Source organism: Sorex araneus, chromosome 1, assembly GCF_027595985.1.
Source record: "Sorex araneus isolate mSorAra2 chromosome 1, mSorAra2.pri, whole genome shotgun sequence".
Classification (NCBI taxonomy): Eukaryota; Metazoa; Chordata; class Mammalia; order Eulipotyphla; family Soricidae; genus Sorex; species Sorex araneus.
The window spans coordinates 196,270,903-196,285,530 of NC_073302.1; the positions used below are offsets into that span (position 1 = coordinate 196,270,903).

At 61.5% G+C, this 14,628-nt stretch overlaps 1 protein-coding gene and 1 long non-coding RNA gene across 2 annotated transcripts in view; one reads left to right on the forward strand and one right to left on the reverse strand.

Annotated features, from left to right (window-relative positions):
• Window positions 1-656: 656 nt before the first annotated feature.
• MYO16 (myosin XVI) overlaps window positions 657-14,628 on the reverse strand; it is a 310,488-nt gene continuing 296,516 nt past the window's right edge. The window contains 1 exon segment of the mRNA XM_055126930.1: window positions 657-1,735. Coding sequence (XP_054982905.1) covers window positions 1,547-1,735 — 189 coding nt within the window. The 3' untranslated portion in view covers window positions 657-1,546.
• LOC129402385 (uncharacterized) lies at window positions 8,184-10,363 on the forward strand. The gene is made up of 3 exons (XR_008628650.1): window positions 8,184-8,631; window positions 9,221-9,338; window positions 9,875-10,363. It is a non-coding gene; the product is annotated as an uncharacterized LOC129402385 (long non-coding RNA).

Genomic DNA, 14,628 nt, shown 5'->3' on the forward strand with positions numbered 1-14,628 from the left:
CCCCGACCCGCACAGCCCCTGACCCGCACAGCCCCTGACCCGCACAGCCCCCCGACCCGCACAGCCCCTGACCCGCACAGCCCCTGACCCGCACAGCCCCCTGACCCGCACAGCCCCCTGACCCGCACAGCCCCCCGACCCACACAGCCCCCCGACCCGCACAGCCCCCGATCCGCACAGCCCCCTGACCCGTACAGCCCCCGACCCGCACAGCCCCCGACCCGCACAGCCCGTGACCCGCACAGCCCCCGACCCGTGCAGCCCCCGACCCGCACAGCCCCCCGACCCGCACAGCCCCCGACCCGCACAGCCCCCGACCCGCACAGCCCCCCGACCCGCACAGCCCCCCGACCCGCACAGCCCCCCGACCCGCACAGCCCCCGACCCAGACAGCCCCCCGACCCGCACAGCCCCCGACCCCCCCCCGACCCACACAGCCCCCGGCCCACTCAGAGCCCCCTCCTCCTGTCCACACCCCCAGTGACTGCCCCGTGCCCGTCCCTTTGGGGCTGGCCTCTGCGCTCTGCCCAGATGCTGGGGTCTCTGAGACTCGGGGGGCGCAGTGGCTGAGGGGCTCCCCCGCCATCCCTGTCAGGCCCCAGAGCAGCACACACAGGGGCTGAGGCGGGATGGACAGACGGACAGACAGGCGGGCGAGAGCAGCAGGGGGCCGCAGGGCAGAGCTGGAGCCTTTATTGGCACATTCACGTTGCGGAGGCCACGGGAGGCGGGTCCGAGGGCGCCACCGGGCACTGACGTGCGCTCGGAGCTCGGGAGCAGCCAGCAGACGAACACTAGAAGCCAGGCAGCGGGGCAGCGGGGCGGGGGCGCGGGGCCGGGCAGCCTGGGAGGTGGCGGGCGGGGCCGGGGGGGCACAGCTGGGGGAGCCCCCGGGCTCCGGGAGGGCAGAGCACGTCCGTCCACGCTCCGGAGCCCAGACGCTCCCCGCCGAGCACCGGCCAGGGTGAGCCCGGGCACGCGGGGCCCCACGTGCGCATCGGAGTCGAGGTGGAGTCGGGGGGTGCCGGGAAGCCCGGCTGGGCGGACGGTGGGTTAGAACCCGGGGGGACGGGACAGCACCAGTGCCGGAGGCAGGAAGGACGGAGAGGGCCGGTGGGCATGCGGGGGCTCTGCTCCCCACCACGCCCGGCCCCTCCTGCCTTCCCCTCGCAGCCCGGGGGGCTCGCTGCAGAGACATGAAGCCTGGGGAGCTGGGGGACGTCCCCCCTGCATCGGGCACGGAAGGAGCACCTGGGGAGCACACTACGCAGACACGGGAGTTCTGGGCTCCACATCTGCCGTGTACACACACCGGGAGTACGTCTTACGGCTGGTCCTGTGCTTTGTGGCACACACACGCACACACACACACACTGGGGTTCTCTTCCGTTGCGTGGTTGTATCACACACACACACGGGCACACACACACACACACACACACACACACAGGGAGTCTTGTCCTGTGCTTTGTCGTGGTGGGCCAGGAGCACCGGCAGGGGGAGGCCACGGCGTGTCCATGGGCCCAGCTGGACACCTGTGCGGGGCTCAGCTGCTCGAGTTCCAGAAGTCCGCGGGCAGGCGGCTGCAGGCGGCCCCCCCGGGCTTGCTCAGGGCCGTGGGCTTCCTGCAGGGCGGCGGGGGGGGCGTCCGCGGCTCACACAGCTCCCGCCGCCAGGCCAGCAGCTCCCGCAGGGCCAGGCTCTCGTCCTCCGACAGCCGCAGCTGCTGGATGACCTGCGGGCGGGAGGAGAAGGGCTCGCTCAGTGGCGGGGGCGGGGCGGCCGGGCCGGGGATGGCCCCTGCTGCCGAGGGGGGACGTGTCCGGCCCCTGCGCCCCGCCCCACATGGTCCTCTGGCACCCCTGGGCCTGGCCCTGGAGCCCTCCGGCTGGGCACTGCCCCTCAGCCCCCCGGGAGAGCTGAAGGTCACCTGAGACCCTCTCGAGGGCTGCCTGGGGGCCCCGAGAGCAACTGTAGGCGTGGCATCAGCTCAGAACATTCCGGAAGCTCTGGGACACAGCCCACAAACCGACTCTGTTAGGATGCTCGCCCCAAGTCCCGCTCCATCCTTTCGTCGCTGTAGGCTGCCCCTCCCTGGGCCCTTCCCTGGTTCTCGCCAGCCAAGGGCCAGTCTTAGCGGTGCTGGCCCCGGCCCCCGCGCCCGCTGGCTCTCTCGGCACCCCGTCCGGAGAGCGTCCCCTAGCCAGCACTGCCGCCCTCCTGCAGCCCCCCGGAGCTCTTGCAGCAGGGGTCCGAGGGAGCAGGGGGCCGTCCCCCTTCCCTGGGACAGAGAGGGCGGGCGGAGAGGGCAGAGCACGGGGCTGTCCAGCACCAGGGCCGGCTGGTGGTCCTCAGAGGACAGGGACCCCCGACAGTCCCTCGGGGCGCACATCGGGGGCTGTGGTCACTCTGGCTGCCCACGGCACCATCAGAAGTCACAGAGGGAACACGGACGCATCCAACGACACAACAGCTCGACAGGCGGATCCAGGTTTAGACCCAGTGGACGGGACCTTTGCCCACAGCCAAGTGTTTGCGAGGCCAGAGACTCAGGGGGAGACAGCGCAGGGTGGACAGACGCAAGGACGTGGGCCCTGGTGACACAGCCCAGCCTCCCTGGGGAGGGCGGCTCCGAGCCCGCTGACAGCCTCAGAGCACACGTCCAAGACGTGGAGCAAACCGCGCAGGAGACACGAGTACCCCCAGCAACGAGAACCACAGATGCCTACAGGAAATCTGGTGGATTTTGCCAGAAGCCAAAGCAAAGAGCCTTGAGCACCTCGAGTGAGGACGTCGGCTCAGCAGCGAGCACGGACACCACTGAAACAGGCAGAGCCAGAAAACAGTGACTCCCAGGGCAGCTCCCGCCAGCCAGCAGCGCCCGAACCCAGGCCCAGGGAGACGGCCCCGCGGCAAGACCAAAGTGAAGTCGGTCTGGATTCAGGGAAACGAGATGAAGAAGTGTGCCGACAGAGATGAAGTGTGTGTGCGCGTGTGTGTGCATGTGTGCGTGTGTGTGTACGTGTGTGTGCGTGTACGTGTGTGTACATATGTGTGTATGTGTACATGTGTGTATGTGTATGTGCGTGTGTGCATGTGTGCGTGTGTGTACGTGTGTGGTGTGTGTGTGCGTGTACGTGTGCGTGTGTGCATGTGTGCGTGTGTGCGTGTGTATGTGTGTGCTGAGGCAAAGGAAGACAATTCCAGATGAAAAACTGGAAATTTTAGGGAGAATTAAACGCACTGGAATCCGTGGAAAATAATAACTTAAATTCTTGGTATGTCCCAGAGACTAAAGCAAACAGGAGAAAGAAAAAGAAGCTTCAAAGAGAAACGGCCAGAGAGGGGCCAAGTCGGGGTGCGGTGCGGGCGCGGCGTGGAGCACCCGGTGCTGGCAGAGCGGGGGGCAGGGCGCCGCGGCCGGGAGGTCCCGAGCACCTAGCGCCCGCATGAGGGAGCACCCCGGGCAGATGGAGGGAGCAGGCGGGAAGGGAGGGGGCAGTGCCCTCGCCGAGCAGCGCGGAGCCCTCTGGCGGGAGCCGCCTTCTCGGGTCGCCCAGGATACCCAGGGGACACTGCCCGGCTCGGCCCTCCACGGGGAGAACGGGAGAGGGAGCCCGCACAGGAGCCGCACGCCTGGGGTCCACACACACGGCACACACGCACACACACGTATACACGCATGACACACATGCATACAAACACACACAACATACACATGCATACAAACACACACATCATACATAATACACACAAACACGCACAACACACATGCATACACACACGACACACACGCATACACACATGTACACACGCATGACACACATGCACACACATACACACACGACACACACACACACACACAGGAGTGATTTCAGGACGGGCTGGCACAGAGCTGAGCCCGTGTGCCCAGAGGGCCATCAGCCGTGCGGCCAGCTGTCCCGTGTCCTGCGGGGCCGGAAGGACCCAAGCTGCCGCCCTCCAGCCCGTCACTCTCTGCTGTCCTGTTTGAAAAGAGAAACGTCACAAACCCTTTCAGAGCTCCTCAAAACTCCCCAAAGTGTCTGGATTCCCAGCACGCTGCACGCGAGGCCCATTCCCGGGAGTGTCCGACTCCCTTCCTAGCGAGGGCGCCGGGGCCCCGGCAAGGCCGAGGGAGGACGCCCTCCCGGCTGCACCGCCCGGGGCACGTCTGCTGCCCGGATAAGCAGAAACTTGACTGATGTCGGCAACAACCAAGGGAGGCTTGGGAGGAGCGCTCCCACCGAGAGACCCCCGGAACTTTGCTTTCTATCCGGGAGACTAACGGTATTGAGTTAAGTCTCACGGCTACTTAAGGAGAGTTGCCAGAACTGTAAAGGCGGGATGCTGAAATATTAACATTATTGATCTGCAAGGAAAAGGAAAAGAGTTTCCAAGGGTCAAGTCTTCAGAGAAGCGCGGCTTCCGGCGAAGGTGCCCTCGGCCCCGCCAGGTGGGCTTGGGGCTGGGACACCGTTTCCGCAAGGCCACGACGAGGGGGGGCAGAGCCCAGAGAGAGCCTCGGTCTGCAGGGGGGGGGGCAGAGTCAGGGACCCTCGCGGTGTCTCGGCCCCAGCGGGGTGGCCGGGGTCCGGGGGCCGTGACGTCCGGCTGTGCATGGCTGGGTTGCAGCAGACTCGGGTGTGGGACCCCCGCCCAGTGCTCTGCTTCGGCCCCAGTGGCAGTGCCAGGGCCGTGGCTGCCAGCCCACCGCGGCCACTCGTGTGGCCCGTGAGGCTTTTGCCACTCGGGCTTCCAGGGGTCAGCTGCTGTCCCTCCCGCCACCCTGCCACCTCCCCGAGCGAGTCTCCAGCCGGCACAAGCGCCCACATCTCGGGCGTCAGGAGAGGAGGAGGGGCGCGCCTGGATGGGCACGGCATGGTGGGACGGGTGCTCGGAGCCCCTCTCTCCCCTGGCCTGGGAGGGGCCCTGGGGAGCAGTCTGGGGCCCCATCAGAACCACGGGAATGACATGTGGCGAGGGGAGGGGCTGCAGGGTCACGCTGGCTCAAGGCTCTGCACGCGGGTCAGCTGGTGACGCTCACGGTCCCCTGAGGACAATGGGGCGCCCCAAGCTCAGAGCACCCCAGGGTGGCCCAGGGGCATCCCAACCCCACGCTCCAGGGTCCCCAGGGAGATCTCGAGGCCAGGAGGGGCCGTGTGGCTCAGACCACCTGGACGGGAGCCCGTGACGCCCCCTGGCAGTCATGTGAGACCCACCCGAGCAGCCTGGGGACAGGAGAGGGTCACGTGGAGGGGAACCGGGAGGGCACAGAAGTTCCGTGTGGCAGGGGTGAGGTACATGCAGTGACACGCAGGCACAGGCGGGCTGTGCCGAGCGACACTCGGGCGGGTGAGAAGGACCCGGGCTCGGGCCAGGCCGCAGGTGACCACCCAGGCACCGCCCGGCATCTCCTGCTGGCCCAGTGGGGGCTTCCCAGTGCCTTCGCTGGCTGCCACTGCTCTGGCTTGCCCTCCCCGGCCCGAGCAGACGGTGACAAGCCAGCGTGCTCCCCACAATTTACGGCCCCGTAGAAACAGGACGAGCCTCTTCCTGCCTCGCTGGGGGTCTCAGGGCACTGGGCGCCCTGCAGGATCTACAGCAGCCCCGTCATCTACGTGTGATTCAAAGCTAGAGAAAGTTGTACCAGAATAAATGAGATACTTAGAGCATTTCTGACTTGCAGGAATAATGTAACAAAGGGGAAAGATTTTAATGAGCAATTAAAAAAACTGGCATCTATTTTTGAAACTGGTGTTGGCATATGTATCTCCAAGACTCCTCCTGTACTTTGAGAATCGAAGATCTTTGCATTTTTATTTTCATGATTTTTTTCAAAAGTAATGTAAATGTACTTTGGGTCATTGGGTTCTTTTTTTTTTTTTTTTTTTTTTGCTTTTGGGGTGATGCACAGGGGTCACTCCTGGCTCATGCACCCAGGAATTGCTCCTGGCGGTGCTCGGGGGACCATATGAGATGCTGGGAATCGAACCCGGGTTGGCCACGTGCAAGGCAAACGCCCTACCTGCCGGAGCACCTACTTTTTAATGTAGGGTTCAGTGAGGTTTATTTCCTGCCTTTGTTTATAAGCAGACACAGACAAGGAATATTGCTTATACTGTTGCTGTTTGCGGGAACCAGCGAGGTGGATTCACCACAGAAGAAGGTCGTCAGTCAGAGACGGCGAGAGACACAGGGAGGTGAGCTCAGGGTTTCCCAGATGTTCCCACAGGAGATTCAGAAGTTTGTATTAACCTTCAGGTTCGTTCCAAGTTCATGGAATCTGAGTCAGAGTCAGTACGACTTAAAATTCTCCACAGAAATTCTTCTCGGCTAACTAGACTCACACCGCAGGCAGGTACTGGGAATTTCGGCTGTTTTGCTCCTGTGGTTTCCCTCCAGGGAATGTCCCTCTGCTCTGCTCTGACCTCCAGAGAGACGGCACAGGCCGAAGGCAGGAGCACTCAGGCCCCCTAGCCAAGGCTGCGGGGAACGAGCTCGGACCCGCATCCATCCCGAGCACGGCCGGGCGCGGCCCCTGGGCGCCCCCTGAAGGAGCCCAGCACTGGGGAGCCCAGCCCGGACCACCCGCTCAGCCCCCAAGACATGCCAGGAGGCACCATCAGGAGTAAGAGGCGTTTTCTGTTTGCGCTCAGAGGCGTCACAGCAACAAGCCAGTGGGGGGATCAGCGAGCACTGTGGGCTGAGTTCCCACGAGGAGAGCTCGGAACTGCCGGCGACTGGGTGACACCTGCTGGGCCCCGTTGGGGTGTGTGTGAATGAGGTGGTGGCTGAGCGTCTGTGTGAGGAGGAGACACATGGTCACACTGAGGGGCCGCACGCGAGGCAGCAAGGCCCGGCTGGGGGTTCCCGCCCACCGCTGCCGCGGGGTGAGCACTGCGGGTTTGAGCCGGAGCAGACCAGTGGAGCCAGTCTCGGTGGGGGTCTCAGCTGGGAGCCCCTCGCACCTGCTGGAGCCCTGAGGCCCCACGTGCTCTCCGAAGGCGGAGGGTGGAGGTTGGGGGTGAGTTTCCGTCCGCACCTGCCACGGGCCAGGCCACGTCCCCAGGGGACACACGTGACTGCGGCCTGCAGGATACTCCGACTCCACGGGCAGCGTGAGCCCTCGCAGCCCCCTCAGGACGGGAGCAGGGAGAAGCTCCCTCAGCCGAGCCCCCCTCAGGATGGGAGGGGGGAGAAGCCCCCTCAGCCGAGCCCCCTCTCAGGACGGGAGCGGGGAGAAGCCCCCCTCAGCCGAGCCCCCCCTCAGGACGGGAGGGGGGAGAAGCCCCCTCAGCCGAGACCCCCTCAGGACGGGAGGGGGGAGAAGCCCCCTCAGCCGAGACCCCCTCAGGACAGGAAGGCAGAGAAGCCTCCCTCAGTCGAGACCCCCTCAGGACGGGAGGGGGGAGAAGCCCCCTCAGCCGAGACCCCCTCAGGACAGGAAGGCAGAGAAGCCTCCCTCAGCCGAGACCCCCTCAGGACGGGAGGGGGGAGAAGCCCCCTCAGCCGAGACCCCCTCAGGACAGGAAGGCAGAGAAGCCTCCCTCAGCCGAGACCCCCTCAGGACGGGAGGGCGGAGAAGCTCCCCTCAGCTGAGACCCCCTCAGGATGGGAGCGGGGAGAAGCCCCCCTCAGCTGAGCCCCCCTCAGGACAGGAGCGGGCAGAAGCGCCCCTCAGCTGAGCCCCCTTAGGATGGGAGCGGGGAGAAGCCCCCCTTAGCTGAGCCCCCTCAGGATGGGAGGGCGGAGAAGCCCCCTCAGCCGAGACCCCCTCAGGACGGGAGCAGGGAGAAGCTCCCTCAGCCGAGCCCCCCTCAGGATGGGAGGGGGGCGAAGCCCTCTCAGCCGAGCCCCCTCTCAGGACGGGACGGGGGAGAAGCCCCCCTCAGCCGAGCCCCCCCTCAGGACGGGAGGGGGGAGAAGCCCCCTCAGCCGAGACCCCCCTCAGGATGGGAGCGGGGAGAAGCCCCCCTCAGCTGAGCCCCCTTAGGATGGGAGCGGGGAGAAGCCCCCCTTAGCTGAGCCCCCTCAGGACGGGAGGGCGGAGAAGCCCCCTCAGCCGAGCCCCCACCCCCCAGCCAGGCCTCGCAGCATGGCCTGTGGCCGTGCACCCGCGGCCAGCAGCCGGGGTGGGCGAGCTCCCAGCCCTGGACAGCCCCTGCAGGTCGGCAGTGGCGTGAAAGGGCTCCGAGCGCGTCACAGCCAGTGACGGGAGGGGGTGGCCCCGGGCCGCGGGAGGGAGGCGCGTTTCCTTGTCCTCTGCTGCATTCCTGGTTCCGACTTGCGTTTCTCTAGACTGTTCCCGCTTGTCTGGGGGCCGCGCCTGGCGGTGGGGCCGGGGGTTACCCTGATGCCCGGGCAGGCGAGTGGCCGACTTGCTGCTGTCCCGTTGCTCCGGCCCGTCTCTTCTGCTGACTCTGAGAAACACTCACCTCGTGACCGCGCGGGTGACGTGACCACAGTACTGTTTGTGTCGGCTTCGATGTACAGAGTCACTGAGCCCTCCCCCTCTCACCAAGTCCAGCACTGACCCCGTCTGCCTCTGAGCCCCCCAGGGTCAGTTCTGTGCCAGGGTGGACGCTGTCCCGCTCTCTCTGTCCCCCGCAGGTGAGTGAGACCCCTGGTCCCTCCCTCCGACTTCCCTCAGCCAGCCAGCGAGGTGAAGGGCGGGGGGGGGGGGGGGGGGAGGGGAGGCAGGACAGGCCTGGGGGCGCCTGCCTTGTATGATGCTCGAATCCCCGGCACCACCGAGGGTCCCCCAAGAACAGCCAGGGGGCGTCCTGAGCACGGAGCCAGGAGCAGTCCGACCTTGGCCGGCTGTGACCCCAACGCAAAGGACCGAGAGCAGACGCGGCATTCCAGCCTGCTGCGGGCTCGGCCCACGGTTCCTGAGCTCTCGGGGGCTACCACGCCTTTCAGAAACAGCCACTCAGCGCCTCTCCGGAAAGCGGCCCGCTTTAGGGGGGCAAACGGAGAGTGGCCTCCGCCTCCCGCCTCTAGGCTGGGCCGGGGCGCGGCCAGGAAGCCCCCACACACGGGACCCCAGGGGTCCAACCGCGCTTACAGACGCGGAAATCCTCTGACTTCATGACTCCGGAGGCACGGCCGCCAGCCGGGGCCGGGGCTGGCTCTGCGCCGAGAAACGGCTGCTGGGCTGGGGGGGCGGGACTGAGCTCGCACCCCGCCTCGCCCGCAGGTCTGAGAAGCGTCCGGCCTCTTGCACGCTGCAGACGCCAGGCAGAAGGAGCCGTGGACAGTGATAAACACGATGGGCACCATCAGGCTGCGGATCGGAAGGACACAGTCATGGGCAGGTGTGCTGACTTCCAGGGCTCGAAATGCTAAGTCTCTTAGAACAGAGTGCTCAAAAGGAGGGGAGACAGAGAGAGAGAGAGAGAGAGAGAGAGAGAGAGAGAGAGAGAGAGAGAGAGAGAGAGAGAGAGAGAGACAGAGAGAGACAGAGAGAGAGACAGAGACAGAGAGAGAGAGAGAGACAGAGAGAGACAGAGACAGAGACAGAGAGACAGAGACAGAGATAGAGAGACAGACAGAGACAGACAGAGACAGAGAAAGAGAGAGAGGGGGAGAGAGGAAGAAAGGGAGGGAGACAGGAAGAGAGGGAGCAGGAGAGGGGGAGAGAAGGAGGGAGGGAGGAAGGGAGGGAGGGAGGGAGGGAGAGAAGAAAAGTGTCTGCCAGGCAGACTGGGGTGGGGGAGAAGGCGGGAGGGAAGCCGGGGACACTGGCCGTGGGAAATGTGCCTGGTGAAGGGCCGGGTGTTGTAACATTGTATGGCTGAAACTCAATGGTGAACAATTTTGTAACTGTGTATCTCATGGTGCTCTCTCCAAGAGGGGCTGAAGAATGGAATCCCGGCAGCGTGCAAGGCAAATGCCCTACCCGCTGTACTATCGCTCCAGCCCAGCAAGCTACCGGGAGTATCCCGCCCGACGGCAGAGCCTGGCAAGCTCCCCGTGGCGTATTCGATATGCCAGAAACAGTCACAACAAGTCTCACCATGGAGACGTTACTAGTACCCGCTCAAGCAAATTTGATGAGCAACGGGATGACAGTGACAGTGACAGTGACGGTGACAGTATCTCATGGTGATTAAAGAATTATTAGATTTATAGATAAAAATCAAGTTGAAGAAAATGTTATTCATAATTAAAAAATGTGGAATGGACTTATAACACATATAAAGACTTGAAGAGATTTATTACTTACATATCTATTTACTAATTTTAATAGTTTCCTATTGTGTCATTAATAGAGTTCCAGAGATACACTAATTAAAAATGAGCCATAAACTTCCCTCGCTCTGTGTGGATATGCATTTCTATGAACCCTATTAATAAATGTGAATTAATAATTCGCTGCTGGTTCTACCTGAGGTCTTTCTCTTCTAGGATAAAAATAGATTTGTTAAATAATTCATATGCAAAATCATGTTGCTCTTCACTTGTCACGAGATTGATTTTTTTTATTGATTTTTCACCCAAAGGTGAAGCAGGCATTTACTGACATTTATGGAAATTAAAAGAAGGAAGTGCGCGGTTGGCTGAACAATGAGCAGGAGTGTTTCAGATGCAAATTTCATTTCCATGGGATGCTAAGGGGATGTTGAGGGTAAATGTTATTTTAAACAGCTGCAAAGCACACTTGGTGGCTGTGCTGAGCCCCTCGCCCTCCTGGAGGTGTGGCCTGGCACGACACTGCCGCTCAGCCAGTCCCGGAGCCTTGCTCCACCTGCACAGCCCACTGAGAAACAGCCGGAAAGGAAAAGCGCTTTGGGGATTTAGCTCCGGAGGCTTCCGAGTCCGGCTGTTGTCATTGGCACAGCCGCGGGGCTGGCGCAGGTGCCGGGTCGTCTCCCCGCTCTCCTGCCTCCCTGCCGCTCTCCGGCCCTGTGAGGGTCAGCCCAGGAAACCACAAGGCCCAGAGACTGAGACACCGTCTGCCGAAGCTGAACTGCATCTGGACCAGACGCAGGCAGAGGCGAGAGGAGGCTTCAGCTTTGGATGCCGGCACCCTCTGATCTCGTTCTTTTTCTTATTGGACCTTGGGCCACATCCGGCTGTGCTCAGGGCTCTCTCCTGGCTCTGCACTTGGTTTCACTCCTGCTGAGGCTCCGACCCAGTTCGAAGGCCAGCCACGCACTGACCACACTAACCACTGTGCTCTCTCTCCGGCCCCCAGGCTACTCTAGAAGAGATCCGCAGTCCTCTCACTTCAGGCACAATCACGTTGCAGTTTCCTTACTGAAGCGAGCACACCTTCCCTTGGCTGGGGTGTGTGAGTTTGCAGACGTGGATGAGGCGGGCTCTGGTGAGGGAACGTGGGCATCTCACCTCAGTGAGCATCGTGGGGTGGGGCTCGGTGACGGCACTGCACATGCTCAGTGGAATTCACTTCTGACATTCAGGGGATGGATTCTCTACGAGTCTCTGGTCTCTCCCTTCAATTCATTAAGAACCAGGAAGGACCCCGTTAGTAGGAGAGAGGATTGTAGGGGAAAGTGGGTACCACGTGCCGGAGTGTTTTCATAGTCGCGCCCTATTTTGGGGAAGGAGCTCGGCTCAGGGAGCGTGTGGAGAGACTAACCTACTGTGTGGGGAAGAGAAGGAAGGAGCTCGCCAATGCTGCCGGGAAGATTTCCCCGGGGCTTACAGGAGAGACGCTCTCAAAAGACCGGGCGGTATTAACCGAGGACGCCTGACCTTGGACTGTCCTTCAGAGAAAAATCTGTTTATATCCGTCGCTTCTTTAGAAATCTTCGAAGTTGTTAGCGTCCCCAGATGAAGCAATCAAGCTCACGCCTCTGAGCAATTCCGGAAAGTTCCACATTTCTGGCCTCACGCCTGACCTCAGACGGTGGTCAGCCATTCTCACACGGGCCCTGTGAACCGGCGGCTCACCCCCCCCAGGCCCCACCCAGGGGCTCCAGTCTCCGCTGCAGCCCACGCTGGCGTCGGCGCAGTCCCGAGAGCCCCCACCCCAGCTCTGCCGCCGTGGGGGAGAGTGTGGCCGAGCCTTGCAGCGTCATCACACATCAGAACTCTAGTGGGTTCTCGCTGCCCCGGGGAGAAGCGAGTCAAGCACTGCTAGCCTCGTGTCGAGGGTGCTGGGACTCGTCTCTGAAACCCAAGTCCAGCGGCCCGGCGAGCAGTGGGCTCGGAACGGAGCCTCCAGCCCCCTGAGCTCCCTCCTGCCGGTCCCCCTGCCCCAGGGCTGCCTTGTCCGAGGTCAGTGCCCTGTTCCTGGGAGGCCGCCGGACCCTCAGACTCCGCAAGGCCACCCGGGCCCGCCAGGTCACGGCACTGGGCGGCTTGGTCCTGCCTGGACACTGCCCACCTGCAGGCTCCTGGCCCAGATGCGTCCTGAGGACACGAGGGAGCAGGTGCTGGGGCAGCGGTGGGCAGGTGGGAGGACGGGCAGCCCCGTGGCCATGTCCACCTGCAGAAACCCGAGGGCAGCACAGCAGCTGGACGAGGGCTGGGTGAGGTCCGCAGACCCGGAGACGAGGGACCCCGGCCCAAAGCTCGTGGCTCCCGGCCCGCCCGGGAAGGGGGCGGGTCCCGGCGCACAGCCCCCACCCCCCGTTAGTCCATATCCTGACCTGTGCTGCTTCATGGGCCACAGGCCACCTCCGTCGGGATGTACCGGTGGCGTATTAATTTGTTAACACATGAATAAACTGATTGATTGACTTCCTGGAATATTTTCCCAGAATCCCAATAGACATTATGGTCTCCTCTTGGACGAAATAAGATGAAATAACATATCAAATATAAATAAGAGTTAGGAAAGTCGTTCAAGAAAGCAAGTGTTAATAAAAACACTGAGGCCAATTCAAATGGATTTTCTGACCCAGCGAGGATGAGGCAGGGGAAGTTGGCAGCTAACTGGCTGTGGGATTTACTGCACAGTAGAAAACATCTCAGTCACTCGCCCCGAAAGGCCTTTCAAAACGCAGTTACTGGGTGGGGCCAGGGGAAGCAGAGGCGAGAGAGGCTCTTCTCTGTGATCATTAATTGCACCCCAAAGCCCTCAGCACGTCTCCTGGGGTGCATGACTCATTTCACGGGACTGACCTGGTCTCTGAGAAAAATTAAGGTCCTTGATTTTGTGATTCTGAGGAAATTCTGTGAGACTGGTTGTGGAGAGTGAGAGTCTGATCTAAGCTGGTGTGATAGCCATTGGTCACTGTTCCATTAAACTGTCGGAGAAACGATGTAACAAGAAGGTGGGGCAGGAGCTTTGTGGCTTTAAAACAAAACTCGCAGGCCAGAGAGACAGATAGACCGGGAGATGAGGTGCTTGCCTTGAATAAAACTGACCCTGGTGCAACCTTGGGAACTGCTATGGTCCCCTGAGCACAGAGCCAGGAGTCAACCCTGAGCACAGAGCCAGGAGTGGCTCACCTCCTTCAAATAAAAAAGACTGTTGAACAATATAAGCTAATAACAATATATTATTAGCTTACATTTATATTTACTTTTTATATTACTTATATTTACATTATAAGCTAACTTTAGTGTATATATTATATATATTATATTATATATAAGCTAACTATATATAATAAGGTTTGAGAGCACATGTGAAACATTAACTCCAACAAATTGTGAGGAGGTTCCAGAGAGTTTTGCCTGGAAGGTTATAATAAGAAAGCCACAGGTACCAGATGTCATTTACAAAATAGATTGTATATTTTTAGGTCAAAATGGGTCTAGCTAGGGAGCTTCCACTGTCCTGGGTCCCAAGACATCTGGGTCCAGTTTCTGGCTGGGGCCCAGGGAGGGTCCGGCCAGAGGGAGGCTCGTACGGAGCAGCCTGTCAGCCAGGCCTGTCTCTCGACGGCACCTAACAGAGAGGGTGCTGGGAAGTGCAGTCTGGCCTGCGGGGCCGGGTCTGGGTCCTTCTGGCACAGAGTGGCAGAGCACGCAGCCGTGAACGCCGGCACAGGGAGAGCGGGCAGATACTTGTCAGATGGATCAGGAAAGGGAGGAGAAAGGTTTCTGCCAACTCTCGCAGAACACGAGAGCAAATCTCTCCGTCAAGACATCTTTCCCAAAAGTGACAATCAGAAGCGCACGGCCAGCTAGTGCATGAGGTCACTGTGAGTCTGCCTGGCCCGGGAGACCAGGGGTTTGGTGACAGTGCCTGGGGGACGCTTCACACCGTCACAGATGCTCTGATTTGGAGCCGATTTCCTAGAGTCCGGGACCAAGGGGGTACGGAAGCTGCAGGGGGAGAGGGCGGGGGAGGCGCACCGTCATCACTTCCTTCCCTCCGCAACGGGAGCTGTGTACTTCCGTGCTGTGGGACAGTTTCTGGGGGTTGGGGTCCCTCTCTGGGGGGTCGTGGCCGGCCGAAGGTGGCAGATGGGCTGGTGATGCCCACGGCTCTCCCTCTCTCCCTGTGACTCACCCTGCAGGACTTATGAAAAGGACGCTGTTACCCTGAGTGTGCGCTTCTGTGTACACACACATGTGTATGCACGTGTGCACATGCACCTGTGTGTGCACATGCACCTGTGTGTGCACATGTGTGTGTATGTGTGTGCATGTGCGCCTTAACTTCCCGTCTTACCACCTTCCTAG